The sequence below is a fragment of the Lutjanus erythropterus genome, chromosome 9 (genome assembly GCF_056507025.1).
Source record: "Lutjanus erythropterus isolate fLutEry1 chromosome 9, fLutEry1.hap2, whole genome shotgun sequence".
Taxonomy (NCBI): Eukaryota; Metazoa; Chordata; class Actinopteri; order Lutjaniformes; family Lutjanidae; genus Lutjanus; species Lutjanus erythropterus.
This window is the reverse complement of record NC_139325.1, coordinates 39,573,255-39,601,254: the sequence shown is the minus strand read 5'-3', so window position 1 is coordinate 39,601,254 and position 28,000 is coordinate 39,573,255. Positions and strand designations below refer to the sequence as shown.

General features: G+C 39.9%; 1 protein-coding gene across 2 annotated transcripts; it reads right to left on the bottom strand.

The window, feature by feature from the left end:
- Nucleotides 1-176: 176 nt before the first annotated feature.
- On the bottom strand, nt 177-27,028 carry lingo4b (leucine rich repeat and Ig domain containing 4b). Of its 2 annotated transcripts, none has more exons than XM_084727578.1 (3): nt 26,610-27,028; nt 3,756-3,871; nt 177-3,393 (listed from the first exon to the last, which is right to left on the bottom strand). In XM_084727578.1, exon 3 carries the CDS (start codon nt 3,379-3,381, stop codon nt 1,576-1,578), a length of 1,806 nt encoding a protein of 601 aa, XP_084583704.1. In that variant the 5' UTR covers nt 3,382-3,393; nt 3,756-3,871; nt 26,610-27,028; the 3' UTR covers nt 177-1,575. The 2 variants fall into 2 exon arrangements, with proteins under 2 accessions (XP_084583704.1, XP_084583705.1); XM_084727579.1 differs by lacking the exon at nt 26,610-27,028 and adding an exon at nt 6,926-7,063.
- Between the last annotated feature and the right edge of the window lie 972 nt (nt 27,029-28,000).

The following is a 28,000-nucleotide window of genomic DNA, read 5'->3' as shown; positions in this document are numbered from 1 at the left end:
GATTAAGTGCTTTGGTTATGCAAGAAAATGTGTCCCTGCCAATTTCCCAACAATGGACTCATTTCAGATGAAGATCCGCTGAGAGGTTGGTTTTAAGATGATTGGATCTTTTTTTTTTTGATAATATTCCAACATATTTTACATGAAACAATTCAAGGCAATCCATACGCACAGGGTAGGTTCAAATACAGGCATTTATTAAAGTGAAATGAAAAAAAAAATCTGTAATTTATGAACAAGATCGTAAATAAATAATGTCAATGCTGCATGTGTGTATCATTTACATCCTCTTTTTCTGGCAGATTAAAGCATTGCTTTGTGCGTAGTGCATCTTCACAGTTACGTTTATACACTACAAGAGTGACATATTTGAGTGACACTAATCCCCAGAACTAGATAAAATGAAAGAATAAACCAAGCACACACAAATGCCCTTGACCTAAATATTTACAAGATAACAATGATCAGGTGAGCATTCTCTCTGTCGATGGTGAGAATGTTACTGAGGCACATAGTTTTCAGTGTTTTGTGTGGGTAGAAAATAAAAAAAAATGGCTTCTCAAATATAAAAAGGACAAATCATATCATCTTCTGATGGAACAAAGGGTCATCTAATAGAGTTACAATATAAGTACATGAATAAAATAAGTAACAAAACAAAGATTGATCCAATTTGGACCTGGAAATTTGTTTTAAGTATGAAATGGGAAAGAATACATTCCTATGTACATTATGGTATGCGATCAGTCTCTTTACACTGCGACATGATAATTTAAATAAGCCGTGCCCGTAACAGAAAGCACGTCTCCAATGCATCATACCTGTAACATACTGTAAAGCTCCAAAATGTCCAAAATTTAACCATAAAGTTGTGAATCTAAATTATTTGGCTAGTCTATTCCATATATTTATTGCAAGTATCAAAAGCTTTGTAGTCACATATTCACATTTTGAAATCTTACAGCCAGTGCTGAATTGGCAGTCTTTGACATGATCCTCTGTGGGTAAGCAGAAATAGCAACTGGAGGGTCAACAGGGCAAATGTTTGCTTGGCTTGTATTGGCAAGTGAAGACATAAAGCTGAGCACACTTTTACAATGTGGACTATTAAACAAGCACCTGATATGTTTTGACAATGCAGAAACTTTTGATAAAAGTGTCAAAGTCAAACTGTCTCTATGTGTTTGTCTGTGAAAATTAACACAATTTTGCAATTACATGCTACATAAAAAAAAAAAAACAAATAGACCTGTGCTAGGTAAGTGGTCATATGCTCATACAAAGTAAAAGTTCTTGAAAAGAAATGCACATCAACCAAGAGACAGCTCTCCCGACAATCTGTTAACAACTTTCTGTTCCAGGGTCATGATATATTCATTAGTTAGATAACACAGCAAAGTGGGAGCTGAGATGTAACTTTCCACTCTAAAATTAGAAGAGGGCTAGCACAAGCCCAACAAATGGGCTCTGATTTGCCTTCCAAAGGGGTCTGTGAATTCTGTCCTTCAGTGTCCCAATGTGTCCTTAGTGCAAAAGAACTCACAGTCAGCACAAAGACCCCTTTTCCTCTGCTGTTTAGATAAGTTTCATGGTGAACCTTCCACCGTCCCCTCCGTCCCCTCCTCCGCCACCCATGGAAGACCGTGGAACAAAGTCAATAGTGGCCGTGTGCTTGATCTGACCTTTGCTCTGGCTCCAGAAGAACATGAAGACAAAACAGATGGCCACCGAGCTGAGGAAAGACAGAAAGCCCATGGTGGTGGCGATGATCAAGGTCTTTGCGTCAAATGGGTATGGTTTGGCCATTTGAGCGGAGGAGTTGGCAGCTTGGGGATTTGAAGGCTCTGACCAGCTCTCCTCTGAGAGGAAGGGGATGGTTCGGTTACGAGGGAGCCCCTTCACATACAGACCGACAGTCAGGCTGTCATTGCCGGCTGCATTGCCCGCCAGGCACTGATAAGTGCCACTGTCCTGAACTTGGGCAAAACGCACTTCTAGAGTACCATTGTGCAAAACTCTGATTCGTCCTGTTGGTGAAACCACATTCTTATGGGATGAGATCCAGGTGATAGATGGGAATGGATCCCCATCAGCTTTACAGGAGAAGAGAACTGTAGTGCCCTCCTCTACCCTCGCTTCCTGCGGCCTGCGGTCCAGAATGCGGGCAGGGCGGCAGGTAAACAACCTTGGGAGTTCCTTCTCTGAGAAGTCTCTGAACTCACGATGTCTCACTGCATCAGGAGACGAACAAGCGGGCTGATGTCCATCAAAGTTCAAGCGCAATCGGCGGCGGACCACCCAGATGAGCCGGCAGTCACATGCTAGGGGATTCCCATCCAACCGCAACACCTGAAGGTTCCCCACAGAGTGGAAGACGCTCTCCTCCAAAGTAGTGAGCTGATTTGATGTCACATTAAGCATGCGAAAGTAGGCCAGTCCCCTAAAGGCCCCCGGCTCTATTCGTAGCAGGCTCCCCCCTGCAAGGTGTAACTCCTGGAGTCTCAGGAGATCCCCTAGCATATTGCCTTGGATAACAGTGATGGGGTTGTAGGACAGGTCCAGGAAGCGCAGATACACCAGGTGACGAAGTGCTGAGTAAGGAATAGCACTTAGGTTGCAGCCGCTAATGACAAGCGAGGTCAAATTTAGACCGATCAGGCTGTTGCTTGCCATAGTGTCCAGTGCTGGCCAGTTTGCAATTAGGAGGCTACGGAGACGGTGGAGTCTACGGAAAGCATTGTTTGGCAGTGTAGAAATGGTGAGACGTAGCATACGAAGACGTGTTAAGCTCTGGAGCTGGGACAATGCCTCAGTGGGAACGGAGGTCAGGTTGCTGCGGTCTATGTTGAGCTCCTGGAGATTCTGCAGACCAAAGAAAGCCCGCTGGGAGATGAAGACCAAGTCATTCTCCTCGGCTTCCAGCGTTTGCAGGTTCACCATTTCTTTGAAGGTATAGTCCAGGAAGACCAGAATCTCATTCTGGCTCAAATCCAGAAAGCGCAGACTGGACAGACCAGAAAACACCCCGACTGGGATGATCTTGAGACGGTTATTCTTAATCCGAAGCGTCCTGAGACTCTGTAGGCCCTGGAAAGCTTCCACCTCAATCATGGAGATTATATTATCACTGAGATCCAACTCTTGAAGTTGCAGGAGGCCAGAGAACTGGCGGCGCCCCACAGTCTTAATCTTATTGTGGGATAAATCCAAGCGCCTGGCATCACTGGAAAAGCCCTCTGGCACTGAGTTCAAATGTTTTCCGGAGCAGATCACTTCTTTAGCCTCAGGTCGACACACACAGCGTGGAGGACAGCTTCCTGCAGATATACACAGTCCAAACTGGAGCACGATGCTCCATCGGACGACTGACTCCACAAACATCTTACCCCCAGCCTGAGAGGAGACACAGACATAAAGACATTAGCTCTGATGTTTTTGAGAATAGATCTTTTTCACAGCAGCCATTTTGACATGAAATGGTAGGGTAGACACAGGTGTTACCAGTGATACTAACAAAGGTTCTGTTTCATTCAGGTCAAACAGAGTCGGGGTGCTGCTTTTGCACATGATGGCTCACTGGAAAGGCACAGTAATTAGTGTGACTGTTCTCTGTTTACCCTTCTATTTCATATCAATATGGCTGCCGTGAAACAGGTCTATTAATGCATAAATATTCATGTTAACGATGTTAAATCCCAAGAAAGATTTGTGTTGGATTGACTTTCCTTATTTAGTTAAAACTTGTAAAGACATACCGTTTCAGTCTCAGAGTGCAGATTTTCATAACCAGTGGCAGTCAAGTTGGAATCAGACTTGAGTTAAGTCCTGTGTGGAAATGTGGTCCCGTCAATAACATGCCCTTTGGAGTAGCCTGGACGGAACGAAGCAGAAAGACAGAAAACCAAGTTTTAACAAAATGAAGGTGTTTTTTAGCCAAAGGTTAACTTGCCTAAACAAGTCTATACACAAAACATCATCCAAAAGTAACTTGTGTATGTTCACGTCCGTGGACCACAATGAGACCTTACTTTGGAAAAAATATGAACAGTAGTCAATGGTGAGAGACACACACTCACATGATTACTGCTCACACTAATATTAGCCGCTGAAGCTGCATTGCCTGTGTGTTTTCATACCAGGATGTAGTCGCACAAACAACAGTTCTCGCTCCACAAATTGCACCATTCTTCACTTGCAAAAATGTTTAAAATTGACAAACATCATATGTGTAATTCAAGATACAATTCAACAGGAACAAAAAGTTATTTGTTTCTCCCCACTGACTACCATCCCATGAAGATGTGACTTCACCTCTCTATCCTCGCTAAAACTGCATTTTCTTTTCATACATACTGGGCATGGAATGAGTTACAAACTACAAATTACTTTAGAGGCACTCCTGTCTTTGAATGACTTTAACAGTCTTTCACAAACTATCTTACAGCAAACATTTGGATGCTTTTCGCAGTCCTTGTCGTGAGGTGAAATGTGATATGGATATCGCTCGTTCGGACTTTATATTTTACTCTTTCCTAACCCGTGAAATTATTTTTATGCCAAACTGCGTGTGCTGCTGTCTTGACCAGGACAGAAGAGATCTAGTGTCTCAGTGGGACATTCCTGGCTAAATAACAGATAAATAAAATAAATAACCATCTACAAATACAACCTTCTGAGCAAGCGGTCCAGCTCTTATAAATGATTCATTGTGGACCAGCTGGTCTTCTGGAGAACAGTGACAAGGGTACCAATGTGAATCTTAAATGAAGGGAAGACAAACAGATTTAATTATTTCTTGCATTTTGAGCTTGCTATTTTACTTAAGTTTGTTTTTTTAGCAATGAATGCCATGTCAAACTGTGTATGATGAAGGCCAGAACAAGGTGACACTGTTTCTGCTGCTGACAATGTCCCATAACTAACTCCTGGTGCTCTGCTGGTACGTGTTTGTATACTTGTCATTTGATATGCTGGCAAGCACAACAAAAAGTACACATTTTGGGTAACAGAGTGTGCTCAGTGTGAAGCAGATGTCGCGGCTGCTAAGACCGTCCTACATCTCTGTACTGCGGACAACAAAATCCCTACTTAACTGATTATCAAAGAATACATCTCACTTTTTACTTAGGACATTTTATCCTCCCAAAGACTGTAAAAGTACCATTAATGGTACTCCTGTACTTAACACCCGTGGAAGTGTACACATATGATCTGCCCTATTTTTTTTTTTTCCCCCAAAGTATTAGCGCGCTCAGCCTCATGCGCTGCGTCTCTCGCAGAGCAGATGAGGCCTCAGTGGGATGAGAGCTTTGCCCCCTGGGCCAGGCATCTGGATTTAGGCACGCCAACTGTAGCCAGAGCCAGCAACAGGGCGAGGGCGGCAGAGTTTTGCCTGAATAAAAGACTTTATATGCCGAATAATCAAAGCAGACCACTGAAAACATGAAGACGAATCAGGATAAAGATGGTGGGTGAGTCTGTCCACCTTTAAATAAACAGACATAATGTATGTATGTTTATCCTGGAAAAGAAATCCCAACTCTCTTCTCTCTCTTCCTGAGGTTTCCTGCTGTTTAAAGATATTTTTGTGGGTTTGTTTTTTCTCACCTGAATTAGAGTATGCTGCAAAGCTTGTAAAGCCCTTTCAGGAAAAATATGATCTGGGGCTGATGTGACTTTGCTTTTAACGTGATCATTTTTTGTTCTTTAATTATTTTATTATTATTGTTTGTATTTTGGTACTGTACACATTTTAGAATTACAACTTTGTATACAGAAGAAACTCCTTAAGTTCAACCAAACCTATTTAAGATATTGTTTTTGGATGATTGTCTCCAGAAATTCCAAGAACCCATATATTTTATTTAAAGGGATCAACCTACAATCATTTATTTATTTATTTATTTAGCTGTGAGTTGCAGCATTTTGAAGATATCGGCTCTAGACATTCTGCCTTCTCTTTAATATAATGTAACTAAATCGCACCTGCCCTTTGGTGCTCAAAGCACCATAGAATATATAATATAATATAATATAATATAATATAATATAATATAATATAATATAATAGTCTATTTTTGATTTGGGGATGAACTTTCCTTTTAGGATTTTAGATTAATTGTTTCAGTTAAGAACTTTGTTTCAAAGTGACACTAATGTCAGACATTTCACAAAATGATGGCTCATCTGCTCTAATTATTGACATGAATGGAAAGCATATTGTCCATTGTAAGTACAGTTAATTACAGATATTAGGGCCAGGCACCTTTTAAAATACTAAATTAATTTCATCTATTGATTTTTCCAGATAAAAGCTTAGAGTAGAATGCTTGAATGAAAATGGCTTTGAGTGATGGAAATAAAAGAAAATCACAGCTGGAAAACAAGAGTTGCCAAAGTGAGTCGATTTCAAAAAAATGTTCTCCACGAATGTCAAGAAACAGATCAAAAGAAACGCTTTAAAATAAACACTGTTATTGATAATACTATAGTATAGAGTAAATGCAGCCTGCACACTTTTGAGGAAATGGGTCCAAAAAAAAGGCCCTCTGATATGAAATGCTGCACGATGAAATATTACACAATTACATTATTCTGCCAGTGTCTGGCCTTGCCAGTTGAATAAAACAGTGCTGGGAAAGTCTGAGATGTAAATTATGTATTTCCCTTTCCAACAATCACTGCTGAGACCAGCTAAAGTACGTGCAACAGAGGTATAACCAACCTTGAAAATCTATCCTATTCTACAATGCCCCACAACTGCACAGAAAACTCAAAGCCCAAAATATTAACAAACTGCACTCAAATAGGATAAAGTTACTTTTCATATCAAACAAATATATTATACTTGACATCGAGTAGAGATATTATAGATTAATCTTCAAAAATACAGCTAAAACAATTGAATTCTCAGACTGAGTCTAACCTGCAGCAGCAGCAGCAGCAGCAGCTTCTTGCTCTCCACCATCAGACAGTTTCCAGAGTGTGGACTCGCCCTCACTGCAGCCTCTCCTCTGAGTGGCACAGTTGTCGACAGTCCCAGAGCTGCACAGTCTGTCTCATCCCTGCTCTTCATGCAAACAGCTCTTATACTGGCTGGCTGGGAGCACTGACTCCCAACCCAACACTTGTGCTCTTAGACTCCCAGGACTCCAGTTAGACCGATATATCAGAATGCAGACGCACCAGACATCGATACTGGCAGTTTATGTTGGACTTAAGCCTGTTACCATCGATCAGGCAGAGTTTTCTTGATTACAGCTGTATAAGAAAACAATCTGTGAAAACTTTTTATTAAATTCTAACTTTTATTTATTAATTTTTGTTGTATTTCTGAGGTAATTCTTAATTTAAAGTTTTTTTTGCTTTTAATAACTATATGATTCATTTAAAAAATATATATTAATCTGGCATCATGAGAGAGTTTTATTGTGTTATGATCATCTTAAGGCTCATTCAGACTTCTCTCTGCCTTGGTTGCAAAAATCCAAATTGATTATCAGCAATAAATATTGGCTTTGAGACTTCATGAACTCACATCAGTCTCCTTAGCCTCCTATCAGTGAGTAATACATGGGAGGGTCTCACAATTTAAATGTGTTTATCCCCCTCTGAGCCACCTTGTGAGAGACATAGGCTGGCAGGTGTGTGATATCTCGGGGGGGTGGGCTGTCAGTTGCTGAGCCCTTCCAGCCAATCAGTAGTCAGGATCTCTCCTCCCCCTGCGTGTCTGCACGCATCATAAAGCTACAGTCCAGCCAAAGGTCGGGACCCCGGAGTCACAGCCCGGACTGACCCCCGTCCGTCAAATTAGAAAGTGAGGAAATAAACGTGTTTGTAATTTCGACATCTATTTCTCGCCCAGCTTGGAGCGTGGTCACATGAGTGTCACGTTACAGGGTCGATTACGCTAACTATTTTCTATTACGCACGGCCACTCGTTGATTCTATTATCCATGCAGTTTCAAATTAGAGCAGTCACTTAAAAGTTGTTGCTGCAGTGGTGGAGAGACGCAGATAACTCAGAACTCCTTAAAGCTGCGATACCTTCAGAAATATAATACAGAAGTGCTTCATGTCAAATGAACCTGAATCTATTTTTATAATTTTAAGGTTTATAGGACCTAAACAGTCGACCCCTCCCGCCAGGAAAGTCCCTCTAGTTTCCAACTTTGAGCCATGCTCACAAATTTTTGATTGCCTTGTAAATTACAACATGGACATTAGTCCAAAAGTAGACATCAATAAGCCGACAGTGTCTCAGAAATCACAAGTAAAACAAAAAAAAAGAGAATGAAAGAAAGAAGCCAATTGTCTTTAAGCACAAAACATGCGATTTCTGCAGCTCAGGGTCTGAAAACAAAAACAAAAGAAGCAACTAGTAGCTGGTAGGAAACGCACCACAACGCTTAATAAACTTCATATTATTCTGGTTTGACCATTGTTGGAAACATTTGGTATAATGTAAGTAGCCTACACAACTTGACAAAATATATGTCTAGAATTTTTTTAACTCCAATTTTTTAACTACTATTGCTGATATATTTACTGAATAATTTCATAACAACTTGCTGATCATTGCAAAACTGTATTGCTAGAATTGGAGTGTTAGATGTTTGCTTTTCTTCAAAAAGACGTTGAATTGTCATGATTGTCTTTGTGGAATTTCAAATAACTGTTTATAATTTGCATGACAGCTGTGTTAATTTGCACAGCCTGTAAAAAAAAGTGACTATTGTGACACTGGAATAGTTTTTTCCAACAGGTTTTACAAAAATATACAATTATTGTAACATATCAGCTCTAGATGTTACGATACATTTTTTTCCTTCTTGATACTGATTCTGATACCTGAACTTTGCATATGACCAATACGTTATCATCCAATTCAAGTGTGTAAAAAGATAAATCTTTCTCTGTATGGATGTGATATTTTGATTTAACCTTTGTTAAGTCATTAGAAGAAGTGCCTCAGAGCGCCATCTAGTTGGCAATGGAGGCAGTGGTACTGCCACATGGTTAGATTAAAATAATGTTTTAGGGGGTGTAAGTTACAAAGCTAGTTCTTTTCATGTCTAAATGGACTAAAAAACCACAGAAGTAAAAGGATCGTTTAGGTTTGAATAATCACACAAATCATGGCACATGATCATCGGAGACAAATGTGTTTTTCCACTTTTAGGTTGCTAACGTTCCCCCCGGATGCCGTAACACAAAATGGATTGTTTTTTTGAAAGAAAAACGTGATGTGGGAGACGACCCTGCACCAGTAAAAGCTCCAAAGCATGTGTTGAGGAAATGTGACCATGAATACATTAAACTTGGATTCATAACGGCAGCAGGCGGTGATGCTGAGCTGAAAGCACAGTGTGTTGAATGTGGTGAAATCCTGTCACAGCCTGTTTTATATAAACTCTCACAGCCCAGTTTATTTTATTATTTATTTATTTATTTTTTTGGCAAGTTGTGTTTTTTTCCTAATTTGTTTGGGAGGATGGTCTTCAGATTAAGAATCAGAAGTGTTTGTTAAGTTACACGAGGTTAAGAACCCCCAAATTACATGATATTGGATCTGTGCATATTTGCATATTCACCAACACACAGTCAAGCATTTTAAGTTGTATTGGAGTCATTTCTGACAGCAGTATCAGTATCTGGGCAACTCTAATCTTAGCATTGGTAATCAAACTCGAATTCTTTGCAGTAATTCCTAAGAAGTCCGTTGATCATTTCCATTTAATTCAGTTTTGTAATATTGTTTGGTTACGGAGGGAAGTTTGTCCATCTGTCTGTTTCTTGGATTTGTTTTCATAGTCTGGCCGGATAAAAACCTGATTGACCAACATGAAGCTGCTATTTGATGTTCCTGGAAAAAAAACAAACCTTTTTGCATAACTCAACAACATCCACTCTCCTAAAGCCAAGCTGGAGCCAACTCTTACCTAATAAACAAGATGCCAAAATGCAAACAATACCACAGCCAATCAGACCTCTCTTCAGACAATCCTTTGGCAGAGTCCAGCCGTCTTTTGGGCGAATCGCTTAATTCTCGACTTCCTTGACTGTGGTCGCCCTCTCTCCTCTGTCATCAGACAAAACTCGTCAAGTCTCTCAGCTCAGACCCTTATCGCCTTACATCAATCTGTGGACAGTTGCCACCCCATGTTAAAATTAGGACTTTCTTCACCGACACACAGCTGCGGATTTAGTCATTACTTAGCTCTCCACTGCCGCTTTATGTTTCACTGATGGTTATTATGGAAGGATTATAATAAACAAATTACAAGTGAAATTAAAAAACAATCAAACAAATGATTTTATTGTGGTGGAGGATGGTCACCAAAGTGTTTTTATCGATATGTTTGGTGATTTTGATGCTCACCAAACAAACTTAATTCAGGAACATTGTAAGCGTTCATCTAATTCACCAAACTGTCAACTAGGGTTGGATACATTCATATTTGAACTGATACAGAACCAGGAATTCGGTACCAGTATGCAACAGTACATTTTTTTTTTTTTTTTTTGGTAATTTAACACAAATGATCATTTCTGTTGTAAACAGTAAGTACATTGTTCACAAATGAAAACACATAAAAATGCTAACATCAACCAAGACAGTGAAAAAACCCAGTTGTTATCTTCAACAAGAACTTAACTTAACAATGACTAAGTGTCTATTTATGAGTCTTAAAAAATCATTAATAATCTTTCAGGAGGAGTAGATGTTATAATTAAAGCAATACTTTAATGGAGTCTGGTAGGCAGAAGGCAGGCAGCAACTGAACTCAGACTCCGGAATGTGTATTTGTGGATCAGTGTTTTCAGGCTAACAGGTTTAGCTTTAGATTGACAGACAACTGACAGTTATAAACAGCTGATCAACAGTGTAGCTTGTCGTAACAATGTTTTGTTCGTCTTGCACTCCTGCAGCATTCTTGCAGCCTGCCTGAGCTGCAGGGAAACAGCTCGCTTCAACCACAGAGTGTATATTAAATAGGATGTCACCCTGCTGTGTGTAATAGATCATCTATGGCTTCAACTTGCTATTTTGGAAGAGCAATTACTACATATTGCTCCTTTAACGAGACTTGTGACCGCTCTTGGCTTTCCATTGCCCTGACTCACCGTTGCTCAAACAAGCTGCAGCAGTGACATCACTCTCTCTTTCTCTCTATACTCTAAAAGTTAATTTACTCTCTCACCTTGATGTGCTCTCATGTACCTAAATTTTGCCATTGATTGATTTATCATGGATCAGTACTCAGTCGTAGCAACGCAGTACGGTTGGTAGCCTTGAAAGGCAGAGTTCGTTGCACAGCCCTACTGTTAAACACGAGCATTTCTGCTCAGGATCATATTCAACAAAGTGCTCCAGTGAACAGTGACGCACAAGTATTACTATCGTGCTGTAACAAGGCCAGAAGCGAAGAGGAGGCAATAATTCTCAATTGACTTGAACTCTTCTTCTTGCCTGCATAATGGCTTCATTAGCTTTGAAAAGGAACTGTCTCTTTGAGCTCGGCTCTTTTAAGTATCACCTTATCTGCCGTTCCTCAACACTGCCTCGGAGACCTGCAGCAAGATGTGGAAAAACTGTGACAGACAATTATGGAGCTGAAGATTTTATGTGAAAACTTCTTTCTTTCAACAGGTACATGAAAATGGAACAGGACCTAACATGAGCCTCAGGTCGACAGCCTTTGTTTCATTCTGAGTTTGGCCATGAGCGTGAATCCCTGTGCCGACCAGCCCATCTGACAGAGAATGCACAGTCTGATCCCGGCTGGGTTTTCTGACACTTGTCAAAGAGCTATTTTTAACTCGTCACAGTGAGAAAGACAAGAGCCTGGCTCAAATCCCCAATTAAAGCGGCTGGAACAGAACAACAGCGCGGGGATCACAGACCGTGAGCTTGTGTCTTTTCACTTTTGTGTGTTTTTTGTGTGACTGTGTGAACTCCAATTGTTAAAAGTGTGTTTGGATGTGTAGCCGTGGTGGAGTTGGTGTGTGTGTGTGTGTGTGTGTGTTTCTTTTTTTTTATGAGCTTCTGGCACCTGCTGCAGTGTGACGGCCCCTGAGACCTGCTGCATGCAAGCAGCAAATATTAAAAGGTTTGCTGGCAGAGCAGCTGTCGGTTGCATAGCTGGAAAACAAAAGTCCCCTGGTCTTTCCTCTTTGGGTTTATCAGGAAAAGGCCTTGTAAACAAGATCATGTCAGCGCCAATCTATGTTCAACAAAATGTTTAAAATGCAAGGGAGAGCATAACTTTTCCCACAATAAGATGAGTCTGTTGCAGATACAACAGCAAAAAAAAGTGAGAAGTTTAATTGTGGATCATCTACACAAGAGAGACAGCTAACGCTAGCAAGACCCCCTCAGGATGAACATAGCACTGTGTTCAGAGGTACCAGGTTATAGGGTATTATGGCAGTAATTTTGTAAAATGGCTCAACTCAACTGCTGATAGTTCTACCTAAACATAAGCGGAGCTGATCATCATTGTGACGCAAAACAACACACTCTGGAGCTTCGCTTTGGTGATGAGAAGATGCAGATTTTATTCACTGACAAACTCAAACTTTAACTGTATGTTTACTGCCAGTCCGACAACTTCACTGAAATTTCGCTCAGTGCATGTTCACCGTCACTCTGCCACCACAGACAGTATAATCAGTCTGCCACTCATTCTCTCTCACACTTGCTCAACATGCTGCGCTTCTCTGACAAATCAGTAGTTTGCACTCTTACTTTTATCACTGGACCTAAATTGCAAAATGCTCCCAACTTTTTGCTAGTTAGTCCTGTAACTTTGTTCCCAAGACGCCATGTATAGGATATGGACTGACGGCTGGGAGGCTGGGAGGAGGAAGAGTCAGCATGGGGCTTCCATCTCCGGCACCTGAGCTGATTACAGGCCCAAGGATGGTTTCTAGAATGAGACATGGACGAGGTATATACTGGATTAAATAGAAAGGGATGAGAGAAGGAGGGAAGAGGATGAAGGGATGTTGTTAGGGATGAGCAAAAAGAGGAGAGGGGCAGGAAGGTGAATGAATAAAGGGAAGGGGAAGGGAGGGTGTGTTGCAAAACCTGACACAAACAGAGTAGGATGGTTTGACCAGAAATAAGTAAGATGGACAGGTGAGTAGAGGTGTGGTTGAGGTGTGTCCTGCTCCTGAACCCAGGTTAATTTATTAACTTTTTATTTTATTTGGTTTAATTTATATCATTAATTTATTAATTATGTTCAGGTTATTATTAGGCTGGTAACAGAGTTTTCGACAAAATCTACTTTTCGTTGGTGCAGCTTATTGAAGTTGAAATGAATAATGTTTAACTTTTAAATCATTTAATTTTTAAACACTGACAAATCAGGTTCACAGTTCAATAATTTTTTGAAATGCAATATTTTTGGGTGGGTTGACAAAACTTGTTTCATTTATTTCTGAACTAATTTTATTTCAAAACTTGATTCAAAACTCAAAAGTCTAGTGAAGGCCATTGCCTTGAAGGTTTTCTCAGCTTTTTTTTTTTTTTTTTTTTTTTTTACTATGTGTTGTTTTGTTTCCTCTTTTTTAAATTTTTTTTGTGGGAGCTTTTTGCAAACAAAATCTCTCATTTTGGTAATACTGTAAATGCACTGTACTGCAACTGTAAAAGCTGCAGGGGGGAAGAAAAACAAAGTTTTGTCTCAGAAACAGATGGTGGAATAAAATGATGATTATTGGGTTACATTTTCAAATTGCCCCATTTATTAACTTAATTATTAGGTAACTTGGTAAATGACACAATGAGGGACAGGTGACGATTGAGCATCTGTTGTTATCACATAATCCAGTTTTGGTGGAGGAATGCTCACATAATTCATGTACATTACATAATATTTGTGCTCATTGCAGAACATTTCACACACTGTGTCGAGGTCAAGCAGGCACTTTAAATTTGCTAATATTTTCAAAAAGCTGTGAGGAAAATACAGACCCATGAATACTAATATCACCGAGGAAGGGTGTGTTTGCCTGTTTGCACAGTTGAAATTGGCGTGTGGGGGGCAGAGATAAAGAAAAGTGTGTGTGTGTGAGTGTGGCAGCGAGCTTGTGTCTGTGACAAACAGGATTATATTAATTGTTTGCCTCAGTGCCTACACATTGAAACAGATTCATTTCCTCTGAATGTTGAGGATTGTTGTGGCTCTATTTTGAAATGGTTAAGTTTCTTCTGAAGGATAAACTGCCTGATGACACGAGGTCTGTCACGACAGAGTCCACATTCAGAAGTGACCTGAAAATATTTCTATTTTCTCTGGCTTATGATTAGCTACAGCGCGTGCTATCTGTGTTTGTGGACTGTGTGTGGGAGGCACTGTATATGCAAGGTTTGTCCATTACTTTGGAGTGTGGGTGTTTTTTTTTCTTTTCTTTTGTTGCTGTTACCTGTTGCTGTATGCATTTTGATGTCACTTGCATTGATTTTACCTGCTATTAATCATTGTTTCTCTTTCTGCTCTCTTTCTATTGCTTTTCTTGTCATTTAATTTGATAACTCACATATATTTCCATTAAAATGAAACTAGAGGGCAAAAGTGAAACATGTCTGTAAGAGAACGATAGACAGAGAAAGAAAGAGGGACAGATGCATTAAGTATTGGTCTGTTTGAGTATTTACACCCATGTAAATGTGTGTTGGAAGTGGGTCACAGTGACAGATCCACTCACATGGGTCTTGTTCCAGACTGCGTGTTGGGTAAAGCACTCTGCTGTAATTCCTCATTCTGACGAGGAGAGAGTTAAGACTCTGCGCGACGTCACGCAAAGTGCGCCGTCTGCAATATTAATAATAGCACAAATAAATGAGGGAAGGGAATTAGTCTCAGTGCAGCGCCTATGCGATGTGACAAATTAGGTCGTCTCAGCTAACCGCGGTGATGCGTCGGATCCATCGGCGTACATCAGAGGGATGAGGGGAGGTCACGCATTAAAGAGGAGCTGAGTGATGGGAGACAGAGGGCTCTTAACCTGGAACGGGTCAAACGCCGATCAAATAACATCAGAGCAACTTACATACTGACTGATTTCAACTGCAATCAACTGATCATAGAATGTGGGACAGGACACTGTTCGTATTTCACTGGATGTTGAGTGACATCAAACTGAGTGATATCATGTGGTCGTTTCTTTTATAGAAGAAGTCTTTGACAAAAGCTGAAAAGTTGGAAAGAAGTGCTCAAATCCTAGTATAAAAGTAGCAGGCGTGCCCCAGTAGAAAAAGGCAAATCTTTACTTAAGCAAAAGGAAACAAGTAATATTGTTAAAATAATCATCAGTAAAGATACATGAAGCAGAAGGGTGGAGCTCATTTCTAATTATCAATTTATATATTCAATTGAAAATAACAAAGGAGAATGAAATCAGGCGAAAATGGAGTGCAAGGGGGAGAATAATAATAATGACAAATGAGGGGAAAGCAATCAGGACAAAAGGGAGAAAATTACATTTCTAACAAATTTGCAACAGCAAAAACGTTTTGAGGAAAACTTATTTCAAATGATGCTTAACGTAATGAGGAAATGTCATCAATTAACGTACCTGCAAGTTACAAAAATGTTGATTTGTTTTCTGCCAGATTAGGCGATCTTGTAATACACTATGTAGTCGTAGTGACTACAGCATTATTTAACAGTCAGAAGTGACTTCAGACATTAGATGTTCTATTAATATTTAACCAAAATTACCTTCCCCGAACAGTGGCGGACTGAGGCTGTCAGAGAGGCAGGGGCGAAAAAAAATAAAAAGGGCACCTCCTGTATGTGGTGGGGCACCAGCGCGCTGAAAGATGTGGTGCATTTATGGTAAAACAGTTCCAATCCCTGGTTTAGATTAAAATTGTCTTATTATGTGATTTATGTAATAAAAACACACCGAACTAAACTATTTAACCTTTTGAAGCCCTCTTTTGTCCATTGAAACAGCAGCATAGAGAGCATTTTATGTTCCCTAGCCTTAACCAAAGTCCTTTTGTTGCCTAAACCAAAATCATATATTCCTCATCCCAAACAGTTGCTACTTTCAAGTCTTCAATACAGCATGATGTTCTCTTTGTAATTCTGGTACTATTTACATTAAAATAGATGATAAAAAATGGTTGTGTTTTAGGGCGGGGTTATCATTAGACTGACAGGTCGATCTCAGTGAGTTCATCCAGTGCAACACACAGGGCTCACCAAACTCAAATCAAACTGTCCAACTAGACAGTATTGATCAAATATGGATCTGTTTCTTCATTGCCAATTTGTCACTTAAAATATTCTCAGAAACATATTTAAGTGACCACCAAAGCGGCAGTATGTCACCCACTGTATTTTGGGCGCAAAATCACAAACATGACAACCCCCATACTGCAGAACTCGAGGCGTCAGAACAGTGGTCCGCTGCTGTCCACTAATATACTGTCTATGGACTGGATGTGACCCAGGACTTTTGTGCAAGTACTGTACTTTGTGCACCCGCCACTCACCCCAATCACCTCCCTGTGAATCAAGTGCATTACATAAATGTAATTGTTTTAATGACACATTGTCTGTAAACATAATCCAGGCAGAAATGATGATGTCACCACCACCACAATGTAATCATGAAACAATTTAGTAATAAACAAGCATAATTTCTTGGAGACAGGGTTGGTAGAAGAGTAAGGAGGGAAAAGCAAGAAGGTGAAAAAGGCCAAAACCAAAATGGAGAAAAAGGAGGGAAAGACAGAAATAAAGAGAAAAAGAAGAATAATGGCAAGAAGGTGGAAAAGGGAGGGAAACAAAGAGAAAAAAATCGAGAGAGTAGGCAGTAATGAGAGAAGCAATCGGGGAAATGTGGGAAAAGACGGAGAAAAGGAGGAGAAAAGGGAGCCAAGGGAAGCAATATGTAGATGAAAGACAGAAAAAGAACATTAAGGAGAAACAAGTAGGAAAACAAGAATGTAGGAAAAGTACAAAGTTTAAAAAAAGAAAAGTAAAATTGCACTCTGCTTTAATGTCCTTTGCTATTGTGCTTTGGACCTTTGACCGAGTCTGTGTCACAAAAACATCTGTAAACTGAGTTTTTCTACTAAAAATGTATCAAAGAAAGTTGTCCAGGGGGTTATTTGTGGCTCTACAAATTTTCAGTTCTGCAGGTTAAGAGGACATGACGTAAGCTCTTGAACAAAAGAGGAAAGAAATCACTATTGTAATATTTCACAGAAAAGCGATCAACTCCATAATCTCCCCTCACTAGTGTGCAGGTGGAGCTTTTCCTCTTTGGCACACTTACCGGCCCGCATGCTAATCTGACGGGGCCGATCAGCAATCCCACCTGGTTTCCCACTGAGCTTGAGCCAGCCAGAGTTGCGCAAAGGCGAAAAAGGGAGCCAGTTCTGTACATGTGTGGGAGGGGATTGGAGGCTTCCTGTTACTGGCAGGTTATAGACTCGATTCCCCACAGCCACGTGTCCACTGTTGTTCATGTGTCTTTGAACAACCACTAGTTTGTTGCTGAAGGATGTACAGATAGTGGAAATACAGATGCATTTATTTCTTTTAATTTTTGGACATTTGGACTTGAGCCGTCTGGCTTGAAAATACGTCACACCTTTCCCCACACCCAAAGATTAAAAAGTAAAAAAAAGTTAAATGTTAAAGGGTGCCACCAATCAATTAATTTCCCTTCATTTCCTGAATAAACTAACATTAATGCCACTCATTCCCAGCAAGCCGGCACTTAATTTTCCAGATCCACTCTGTTGGAACCAATCCAACAGAATCCAATCAAGTTGCAGGACAGGACAATGAAGAACTAACTTTACTATACTGAGCTTCAGTTGGAAAAAATTATACCAAAGATAATTTTGTCTGTGTCCAACAAAATATTAACATCAGAATGCAAAACACACAGGTTTAAATTACAGGCAGAGACACAAAAACTTCCAACTTCTTCAACATTTGAGGACAATAAGGCCAGACTCTGTTGTTAAAATGGCTCAAATCATAGTTTAGGACTTGGGACTTAACTTGGAACTTGTCAGTCTTGACTTGGGGCTTGAGTCTGGACTTTCCTGTCTTGACTTAGGATTTAACTTGGGACTTGAGACTTACTTGTGACTTGTGAATCAGTGACTTGGTCCCACCTCTTGTATTAAATATGTCATTTGTCAGTGCCTTCCAAACCAACCCACATGTGGTCCAAAAAGTTTGGGCAACTGAAATTGATTGATTTATGTTGAGAAACAATCACCTTTATGGTTAAAAGGAAAGAACATTAACTTTTGAATTTATAACCAAACTATCAGCAGTTGAGCTGCATTGTTGGTAATGTTAGTGTGGACAAGGAAGAATAGTGCCTGCAATAAAAAAGACGATATCCAGGGTTCTGCTGCTTCCAATTTTTTTTAAAGTGTCCATTACAACTGATTGAAGTGCTGTGGAATCTACCTTTAAAGGACTATCCCATCTGTACAGCACACAACATCATCTACCCTATGTGGGGAAAAAAGACTTGAGGTATAGTGGTGGTATAACAATGTCACACTACTCCTGCCTTTGAGAGAGGACAATGTCACAACAGCAAGAGGTCACTTGTCAAGAATGCTCGGACACCGGATCGTTCCAAGCTTTTGAACAAATTACCACCGCTGTCAGTGTTTCTGGTGATAACAGTCTTGGAGCTTTGTCCTTTCACAGAGAGTTCGATGCATCTGGAGGGAAATGTTACCGTGCTTGCACTTCGACCATCCAACAGGAGCCGTCGGCGTTGGACAGAAGATGCTTTGACCTGATCATTTGACTGCTTCTCCTCATCCTTTCTATGCCACCTGGTTGCATAACTGTAACATCATCCTATCAATTAATTTTCTTTATTCTTTTGATAATTTATCATTGGAGCCCAGTGAAGGACCGACCACCTCTCCAGGGACCCTGCTTCTTTCTCAATGCATGTGAAATAGGCTCCGGCCCCTACGACCTTGGCTAAATGGAAATAGAAAATGGACACACAGAAATTGACTTATTATTGAACATGCAGCCAGTTAATGGTGGCTTTCACATTTGATGCTCTCCTCTGCTGGAGGGGAAGTGATGTTTCCAGTGGCGGCAAGAGCAGTTTATTTGGAATGAATAGAAGAGGAAATGGGTAGGTTGTTAAGGAGTTCAGTGTGCTTGAGAAGGACTATATATTTTGTGTTGTCCAACCATTTCCAAAGGCTTGAGCGTTAATACCTTCTACATCTACTGGTCGAGCAAAAAGCCTGTTATTTCTCCTGGCTGCGTCACACCACCTCCCTTTCTCACTTCAATGATGCTCTGCAATTTGCATGGCTTTGTAATCCAGATGAAATTGTACAAATTAGGCTAAGGACGCACTTTTCTGCAGTCTGTCCTTGAAGCTTCCGTGGTGTTGCATTCAGTTGCTCATACAGAAAGAAGTTCAAACCCAGCTTTGCTTTCAAACCCCCCACATACCTGGCCAGTCACCGTGTGTAGAGGGTGTTATTGTCATGTTAATTTTTGGAGTAACCAGTTCTGACACTGGAAAGGTGTGGAGGGAGGCGTCTTCAAATGCTGTTCGATGACTCGACAAAGCACTCTGTCTGAAGCATACTGACTCATTTTTGCTGTGTTATTAAATGCATTTCTTTGCCATATGTGACGCACTAAATGAAGCAATTACCTCTGTGTTAGCAAGGTATAAATAACCTCGCCTTGTGCTGAGCCCTGATGACTCAACAGACAATGAGTTGACAGATGTGCAACAACAAGAGCGCCACCTAATGGAAATCAATCCTCATCACTTTTAAAGGCAAGGATATAGGAAAATAACACATACACACATACAGGTAATCTATGGGAAAAGCAGGCAAAGCTTCCCTAAGGTTTTCTAAAAAAGGCATACAGGACTGCCCCAAATGGGGCTAATGTTCCCTTAGCCCTTCCATCTTTCCGGACCTTGTCAATCCAAACCTGTCCACCTTGGCAATCAACCTGTCTAATTCTAACCCACCATACCTATTCATTGTTCCCTCATTTAGTGCAAGTATACATACCAGCCACTTTCCCCGTCAAATTTTCAATGTTGCTCCCTTGCCATAGTTTTCCGGCCATTACATGCCTGTCAGTATTGGGCCCATTTTCTGTACATTTGTCTGTAAATTGCTCTGTTTTTTTTTTTAATGTGACCTTGCTGTGACACACCTGCTGCCAAACATGTCTTCAAGCCTAAACGACAGAATAGGCAGATAATCTGTGAGTCCCAAAACAACATGATCACTGGAGAGACTGTTATGTACATGACGTAAGTGGTTAACGCAGCTGTTTGGTTTAGATTTAGGCACACTAAACTATTTGGTTGGCTTTAAGCACCATAATTCCTTGGTTAGGTTTAGTTTGGGCTAAAATAAGCAAGTTAAGTATGACATATAACAAAATTTAATAATTCAACCATGACTTTTGGTTTCACATGGGACACAAACCCCAGTTTCCTGGGTGAAACTCCAGTGTACACATGATATGAATATTAAAAGCAGATCTAATAGATTTCAACTTACACTGATGATCATATCTGTTGCAAGCAATGGAACTCCTCAAGCAGACTCATATTATTCTTTGCTATATAACTCTTCAAGCGAATAGTTCAGCAGATACAAACATCTTCCATAGTTGAAGCTGTTGAATCGATTCTTTTACAACTGATTGTGAAGATATTGTAAAAGAAAAAACAACTATGTGGGACAGGAAGCCCATACAATGGATACAAATGAATAAAAGCTGAAAGGGAAAAGGAAACAAGGCATGAAAGAAAACATGCAGCAAGAAAGAAAGCCTCTAATATAAAGATGCTTTTTTCAAGGCCAAATAACACAAGGCTGCTGCTGACAGAAGCCCCGGGCCAGTGGCTTCAACTCCTCATTCATGCCCTCGCTACATCTCTCCACTTTCAGTGGACATCTGATCTTTCTATTCATCTACAAAAAGACTTCGAATGACTGTGGCGGTGGCATGAATAGTGCTTGGGTGCACGGGTTCAAACATGCTGCGCACCGCAGATTCTGCCCCGGATAGATGTTTTCATGTGCAAACCCTCCAAAAGCAGGTCTGGTTGAGACTCAAATGAAAAGAAAACCAACATGACTCATGGACGACTCGATGTGAAAACTAAGACATTTATCCTTTGCAAAAACAAGAGAAGTCCTGAACAAAACTGTAATCTCGTGTCTGTTAAGGCTGAAAACGTGGTGGGTAGATGTGCGGTGCATTGTTCCAGGCTCAGATACATCTTCTCCCAGACAGCTCGCCAACATCTTTGGCTAAGCCTGGAATTAAGGTGCTGCAGTTGGAAAGAAATCAAAGCTGCAGTGACATAGTGTGAAAGCAGCATATGGCTTTTTGAAGAGATATTTTTAAAACATTATTTTCAAGCTACAGTCATCAGTGGGCAAATGCTGAATTGAATTATTCAAGAAATATGAAGTATGTTCACTCTTGAAAGCAGGGCTATCCATCACACTTTATAAATGGTGTTTGGATATTTAATCAGAGGCTGATTCACTTGAAAATTTTAGTGCTTTGTATGAAAATTCGTTACTTGTTGGCTTGCAAGGCTGTTTCCATCTGAAACCTTGATTATTTTCTTATTCATTTTAAAAATGGGTGATGCAGTTAAATTTACAATACCGGGGTCCTTCTTTTCAGTTCAAAGAAGTAAGATATTAGTAGTGGTATTTTGAGGGCTCATTTTTGTCCTTGAAAATAACAAAAGTGATGAGAATTTCTTGTCAAAACGAATAAATTAATTCATTTTGCAACCGATATATGTGAATCTGAAATACTGATAAATTTTTTGCATGATATTTACAAAGCCTAATGGATCTTCTGGACTCAACAAGAAGAGGCCTTTCACTAAATTAAAGAAAACAGATGATCAAAGCTTTTCCTATTAAACCAAAAATGATTTGACTGTACTTAAACCACAAACTTGGCCAAACATTTTGAGTTAGACATCTTGAGTTTGTGCCCAAATGAACCCCTAAATCCCCAAATATCTTCTGAGCTACTGCTAATGGTTAGATACTTGCAGGGCTGGGAGTAAAGTCTGAGATTTGGGAGATCTATTGAATGCAAAAACTCATCTAAAAACCCTGGTGTAATGGTGATATAATTATTTAAAGTGGGGACAACATTTCAGCTCTCCTCCAAGTGTTTCCAAGTGGTATTATTGTTTGTGCTGCTGTCACAAAGACAACACCGGTGGAGAAATGATCAACCCCACTTTGAGAATAAGAGAGAAGAAAGAAGCGTGTTCACTGAAGAGGTAAATTGAAAGCTTTTGTAGTGATGTGCATTGCATAGTAATAACAGTTTGAGTAACGTTAGCCTATTGCTTCACACAGACAGGTAATTAGCAGGGGTTGTCACCAGGGTGGAGTGAAGTCAGATGGGAGAAAAGGTGTAAATTTTCCCATTAATTTAGTCTACAGTGGAATCACAATTTTCTCGCGAAAATTCGAGCTCAGTGGCATGTAGATTTGCATAGTGGAAACAAGGCTTGTAGGGAACCAATCAAACATGGTGTCATTCAATAGCCAATTACACTGTGCAATCAACATTTACTTTATAATGATAAATTGAAGGCATAATATGCAACATTCCCTCTAAATCCTCAGTTTTGGCCCGTGTGTGGTGGTGTCTTTATCTGCAGAGAACCTGCCCTCTACCTGTTTTTTTCTTTTGCTTTACTCTGAATACTTCTGGGCTTCAGACTGTTTGGCAGGGTTAGGGTTAGGGTTGTGTGTAACCCCCAGCCAATACAGCATCCAGGATTTAAGATTGGAAGTCTAGAAAAACGTAGCAAGTAACCGTTGCATTGCATTCTCAGTCTCTTTCCTCTTCTCTTTGTCTGTGAGAGCTGCAGGAGTTTAACACACCTACACAAACTAATACACACGCACACACACACTGGCAGAGCAGACTGAGGATCAGCTTCAGCTGTATTCAGACACAGTACAGTGTTGTGTAGAGGTGTGGTTGTGTTTATTTGTGCTTCAGAACATCACCGCTGTTCTCATTGATGGCGCTAACTCACTCTGTTCAGTCTGTAGTTTTCTCAGACTCTCTGTTGTTTGTTGAGCCGAGGGAGGAGGGGACAACTTCTAATGGTGCATTTACAAACAATCCTGCATATTTTACTGTCAAAGTAACGGTTTGCCCCAAAATCAAAATCATCTTGTTTTAGTTTTTGAGATATCAGCTGTAGAGACGTCTGCCTTCTCTCCTGTATAATGGCACAAAATGGCACTTGACTTGTGGTGCTCATTTGAAAAAATTCAAAATGAGTTTCTCTATCCAGAAGTCATGAACTGGTTACTCAAGATAAACTACAGATCTTGCTGTGAGAAGTTTCATGTAGGAACTACTTTCTTTCTAGTAGAAAAAAGTAGTTCCAGTAGATTCTGCGGTAGAGCTATCTAGATGGATAGATACAACTACACTTTAGAGAACAAAAAAAGTTGCTTAATTCCAATTATTGTTTGAAAATAATAGAAAATATTTTTCTTTTCAAAAAGAAAGTGTTGCTGCTTTTCATTGCAGTACGTCCCCATGTTGCAAACACAACTGATGGCTAAATTCCACCAGGCGCGGCTGCATCACGTTACGGCTGCGCCACGTCAGTTGGAGCTAATCGCAGCCATTCTACTCAATGCTTGTGATACCATCAGCAGGGCCGAGCCTATTTTTGATGGAAGCTGCATCAAAATTTTCAAAATAAAAGACCTTCTGCAGACTCATGATCAGACAGAAAAGAAACAGTTTAACCACGTAGCCTGCTTATCCATGGTAGAAGCACAAAGAGCAAGGAAAGAAGACCTAATCAACAAAATCTGAGCAAGCGAACACACTCAGGCAGGCAAAAAAATCCTCTGCTGAAATGCTGCTGGTGGGGCTTGCAGCCATGTAAAGGACAAATCAGAACTGTGGTGCAGATGTGCTGCGCTTAGTGGGATCAACCGGTAAGTTATGGACATGTGGTGCCAACCCTTTTACACCCAGCAATGATATTATCATCCATCGCTATCTTTCATGGACACTGTAATATGACAGTTTGGTAAACAATACCCAACTCCACTGCGTAGACACAAAGAACTTCCATGGCTGCATATATCCACTGAGGCCATGAATGCAAAGCGAAGAAACTATTTAAAGACTTGTCATATACTTTCATGCCTGAGGCAATCAATTGAGGTCTGGAGCAGCTGCCCAATATAACAGTCCAGATAAATCATTCCCTAACAAGGAGACTGACATACTTCCTGTGCATAAAATGCCCTCTGATTAAATTGCCCATTTGGCAGAATCCCAAGCGTCAAATCCTTGGTTCTCCCTTGATGGTGATCTACTCCTCCTCCTGAGCCACATTGCAACCGATGTGATGTGTGTCCTCATTATGACAGGAGGAGAGGACACAGAGTTTGCTGCTGGTCTCAGTTCACCTCTGTGCCCTCGCTGAAAATGCTGATCCTGGCTCATATGATACTGCAGGTGAGATGATGATCAAATCCAACACGGGGAGAAGTTTTGGCAAACATGGGTTCGATCGGAGCGGATGTGAGAGTGTGAAGCATCTTGATTTAATAAAAAAAAACACACACACACAGCCTCACACTGTCCCAGGGGGGAAATGAGGCTGCAGTTACTGCTGTCTGTAATCCTGCTGAAACGCAGTTAAAACACAGTCTGCTGCGGCCCTTTTTAGGTTTATGGAACAAACTCTTCTGAGGATTACTGTTCACATGGACAGAGTGTAACTCAACAAACAACAACAACAAAAAGATAGATTCATACAAACAGCAAAGCAACTAGGCTGAATAGTAAAGTAGTGACGGCACATTTCTAGGTTTCTAGAAAAGACTCTATCAACAGATTTAATAAATAAACGCATCGTGGAAAAATATTAATATAGGTCAGTCTTTCAACCCACCAGACACAATACAAAGTTTCTAATACGTACTATATAGGAAAGGGCATTTTATAATGGGATTTTTTCATTGTACAGATTTAGTTTCCACTGTAGAACGTACCTAAACATCAAAATATCCTTACTGTCGACCTCATATGAGATCAGATGAACAGAGTATAACTTCATTTTGGTTTCTAGAGGATTTTTTTTTTTTTACAATGGATTTAACAAAAATATCGGGAATAAAAAGTAGTTGTATAGGCTAGCATTTAAACACCACAATAGAAAATACCTGAACAAATACCTAAAGTTGAAATGTTTTGTAAATCCTTATTGTCAGCCTCACATGAGCTCAGACACACGGACAAAGCGTAGCTCCACAAAAACACAAACAAAAAGACAGAATCACATGAGCAGCAAAGCATCTAGGCTGAACTACAAAGTAGCCAAGAACCATTTTGGTTTCTACAGCACTGATTCAACGGATTTGAGTTAAACATCGGGAATAAAAATACTAATATAGGTCAGTGTTTAAACTTACCATTGCACCAGACACAACACAAGTTATAACTAATACCTACTATGAAGGAATGGACATTTTTATGATGGGATTTATCATCGCAGAGACTTGGGCAACATTAGAAAATACCTAAGCAAGTAACTAAATGTCAAAATAGGTCATAATAGTGTAACTGCACAAACAACAACAACAAAAAGACAGATTTATGCAAACAGCAAAGCAACTAGGCTCAATAATAAAAGGAGCAAAAGCACATTTATCTCAGTTTCTAGAAAAGGTTTGTTTCAACAGATTTAATAAAAACATCTGCAATAAAGATATTAATATGTCAGCATTTTAAACCTATCATTGCACCAAACAAGATACAAGTTACTATACTTTATAAAGGGATTTATCATGGCAGAGACTTGATTTGCAACATTTAATACCTTAACAAGTACCTAAACGTAAAAATGTCATAATCCTTATTGTTAACCTTATCCAGACGACTAAAATGGTAAAATAACAAATAAACAGGAAACTTTGCTTCAGATATGAGACCAGATACTGGAAATCACAATTACCAGCAACTTGAGGCTTCCCTTCCACTCATTTTCAAGATTTCTTTTGTCAGTTCCACCTTAAATCTGATTTCAGTGAACTTTAAAGAATATAATTAAATCTTGCGTTCTCCTATGATCCGTTTTTGGATGATAGAGTACAAAGAAATTAAAGCTTAAGTAGAAAACACTGCGCAAACGCGACCACAGAACGCACTGGCACACTTAAACCAAGAGGGACATTTGAGGATTATTATAATGTTTCAGTGATAACAAATAAGATCCAATATGAAGAGCATAATGTCAGTATTAAGTCGTTATTACGTGCCATAGGCGCACTTCAGACCTTTATAGGAATAGTATAGAAATGAGGATGGCGCATACAGGAGATAAGCTGGGAATTTAGACCAAACTCAGTTCATGCTATAAATAACAAGGTTTAAAAACGATGCAAAAACGTTATAGGTTAGTTGTTTCCCATTCAACAAGTAAAACGGGTCAAAACATGAAAAGTAGTTCGAGTTTTTTGTTTTATTTTGAAACTAAAAGTATCAGAATCGTGATTTTAAACTCACCAGCTGAAGCTTTCAGTGAAGGAAACATCGCAACAAAGCTTCCACCTCTTTAACGTCCGTCTCCAGCAGAAAAACGTGCTCATCTCCGTCCAGGACACTTTCCCTCTTCCTCCTCTCCCTCCTCTTCCTCCTCTTCCTCTTCTGTCTACATTCACACAGACTTTTCCAACATCTGTCACAGCGGAGTCGCGCAGTTCGCCTCGCCCTCCTTCTTCATTAATTTCCCTTTCCGACCGTCGATCACCTCGGGGAGTTTTTGGATAATTGCGCTACTATAATAATTTAGGTCGACTCAGTCTGTGTGTGTCTTGTTGTGTGGTGGTGGAGAAGCTGCTGCTGCTGCTGCTGCGCTCTGACCGGCCGCGGATGTGCTGATGCTGCGCCCTCCGCATCTCCATCCCTCCGCTCAGCTGGAACAAGTCACATAGATTTTAAACCGGATCTGTACCATGTGTCAGGACCGTAATGCCTCAAATCCCCGTGTAACGAGGCGTGTGGCGCGAAATACATTGTTACTTTTCTTAACAAAACACACTGCTTGTTTTTATCATCTACAAATTATTTTTGTGTATTAATAAATAGGTGATGATAACAGGACAGTATGTGCTTTTCTTAATATGAGGCTGGTTTTGAAAGTAAAATGGATGTGACAACTTTCAGTAATAATAATATAATTGTGGAAGAAGTACTAAATGTTTTAGGCAAGTAAACTTAGTTAATACTGTGGTGTAGAAATACTCTATTACAAGTGAAAATCCTGCATACAAAATCTCACGTAGTAAAAGTACAAAAGTATTAGCATCATGATATATTTAAAGTACAAAGAGTAAAAGAACTCATTATGCAATACTGGATTATAACTATTGATAAATGTGGAGCTTATTTACTTAATTTCACCATGTGATGATATAGTTTTAGCTTTATCCATAATAATACTTTATAATTTAAAAATTTGATTCTTGACCATCATGACCGGAATAAAATGATATATTAAAATCAAAACACTACAGTTTGTATGATTTCTTAATTTTCAAACGGGTAAACTCTGCGTTTCTCTTATAACTTCAGTCACTTTGAATATAAAATATGGCTATTCATAGTTTTCATGTAATGTAACGTCTGTGTGCGAATGACCCCTTGGAGGGCAAAACAGTGCTGTTTCTGCTGCCCGCTGGCTTACGAACTGAACAGTCTCTGTTATTTCGGATAGCTGTTATGTGACCGGATGCACTAACTGACGAGGAGACAAGCCTGGGACGTGTTTCTACAGAATCCCTTCTGACGAAGAAAACCCAGAGAGGAGGACATTCTGGATTTGTGCCACATATTTACAGTGAACACTTTACCAAAGTTTTGATTTGATTTATGTCATGAGATATTATGTTATCCTA

Coding starts and splice junctions, on each gene's coding strand:
- lingo4b (XM_084727578.1), bottom strand. CDS start 3,381: ATGTTTGTGGAGTCAGTCGTCCGATGGAGCATCGTGCTCCAGTTTGGA.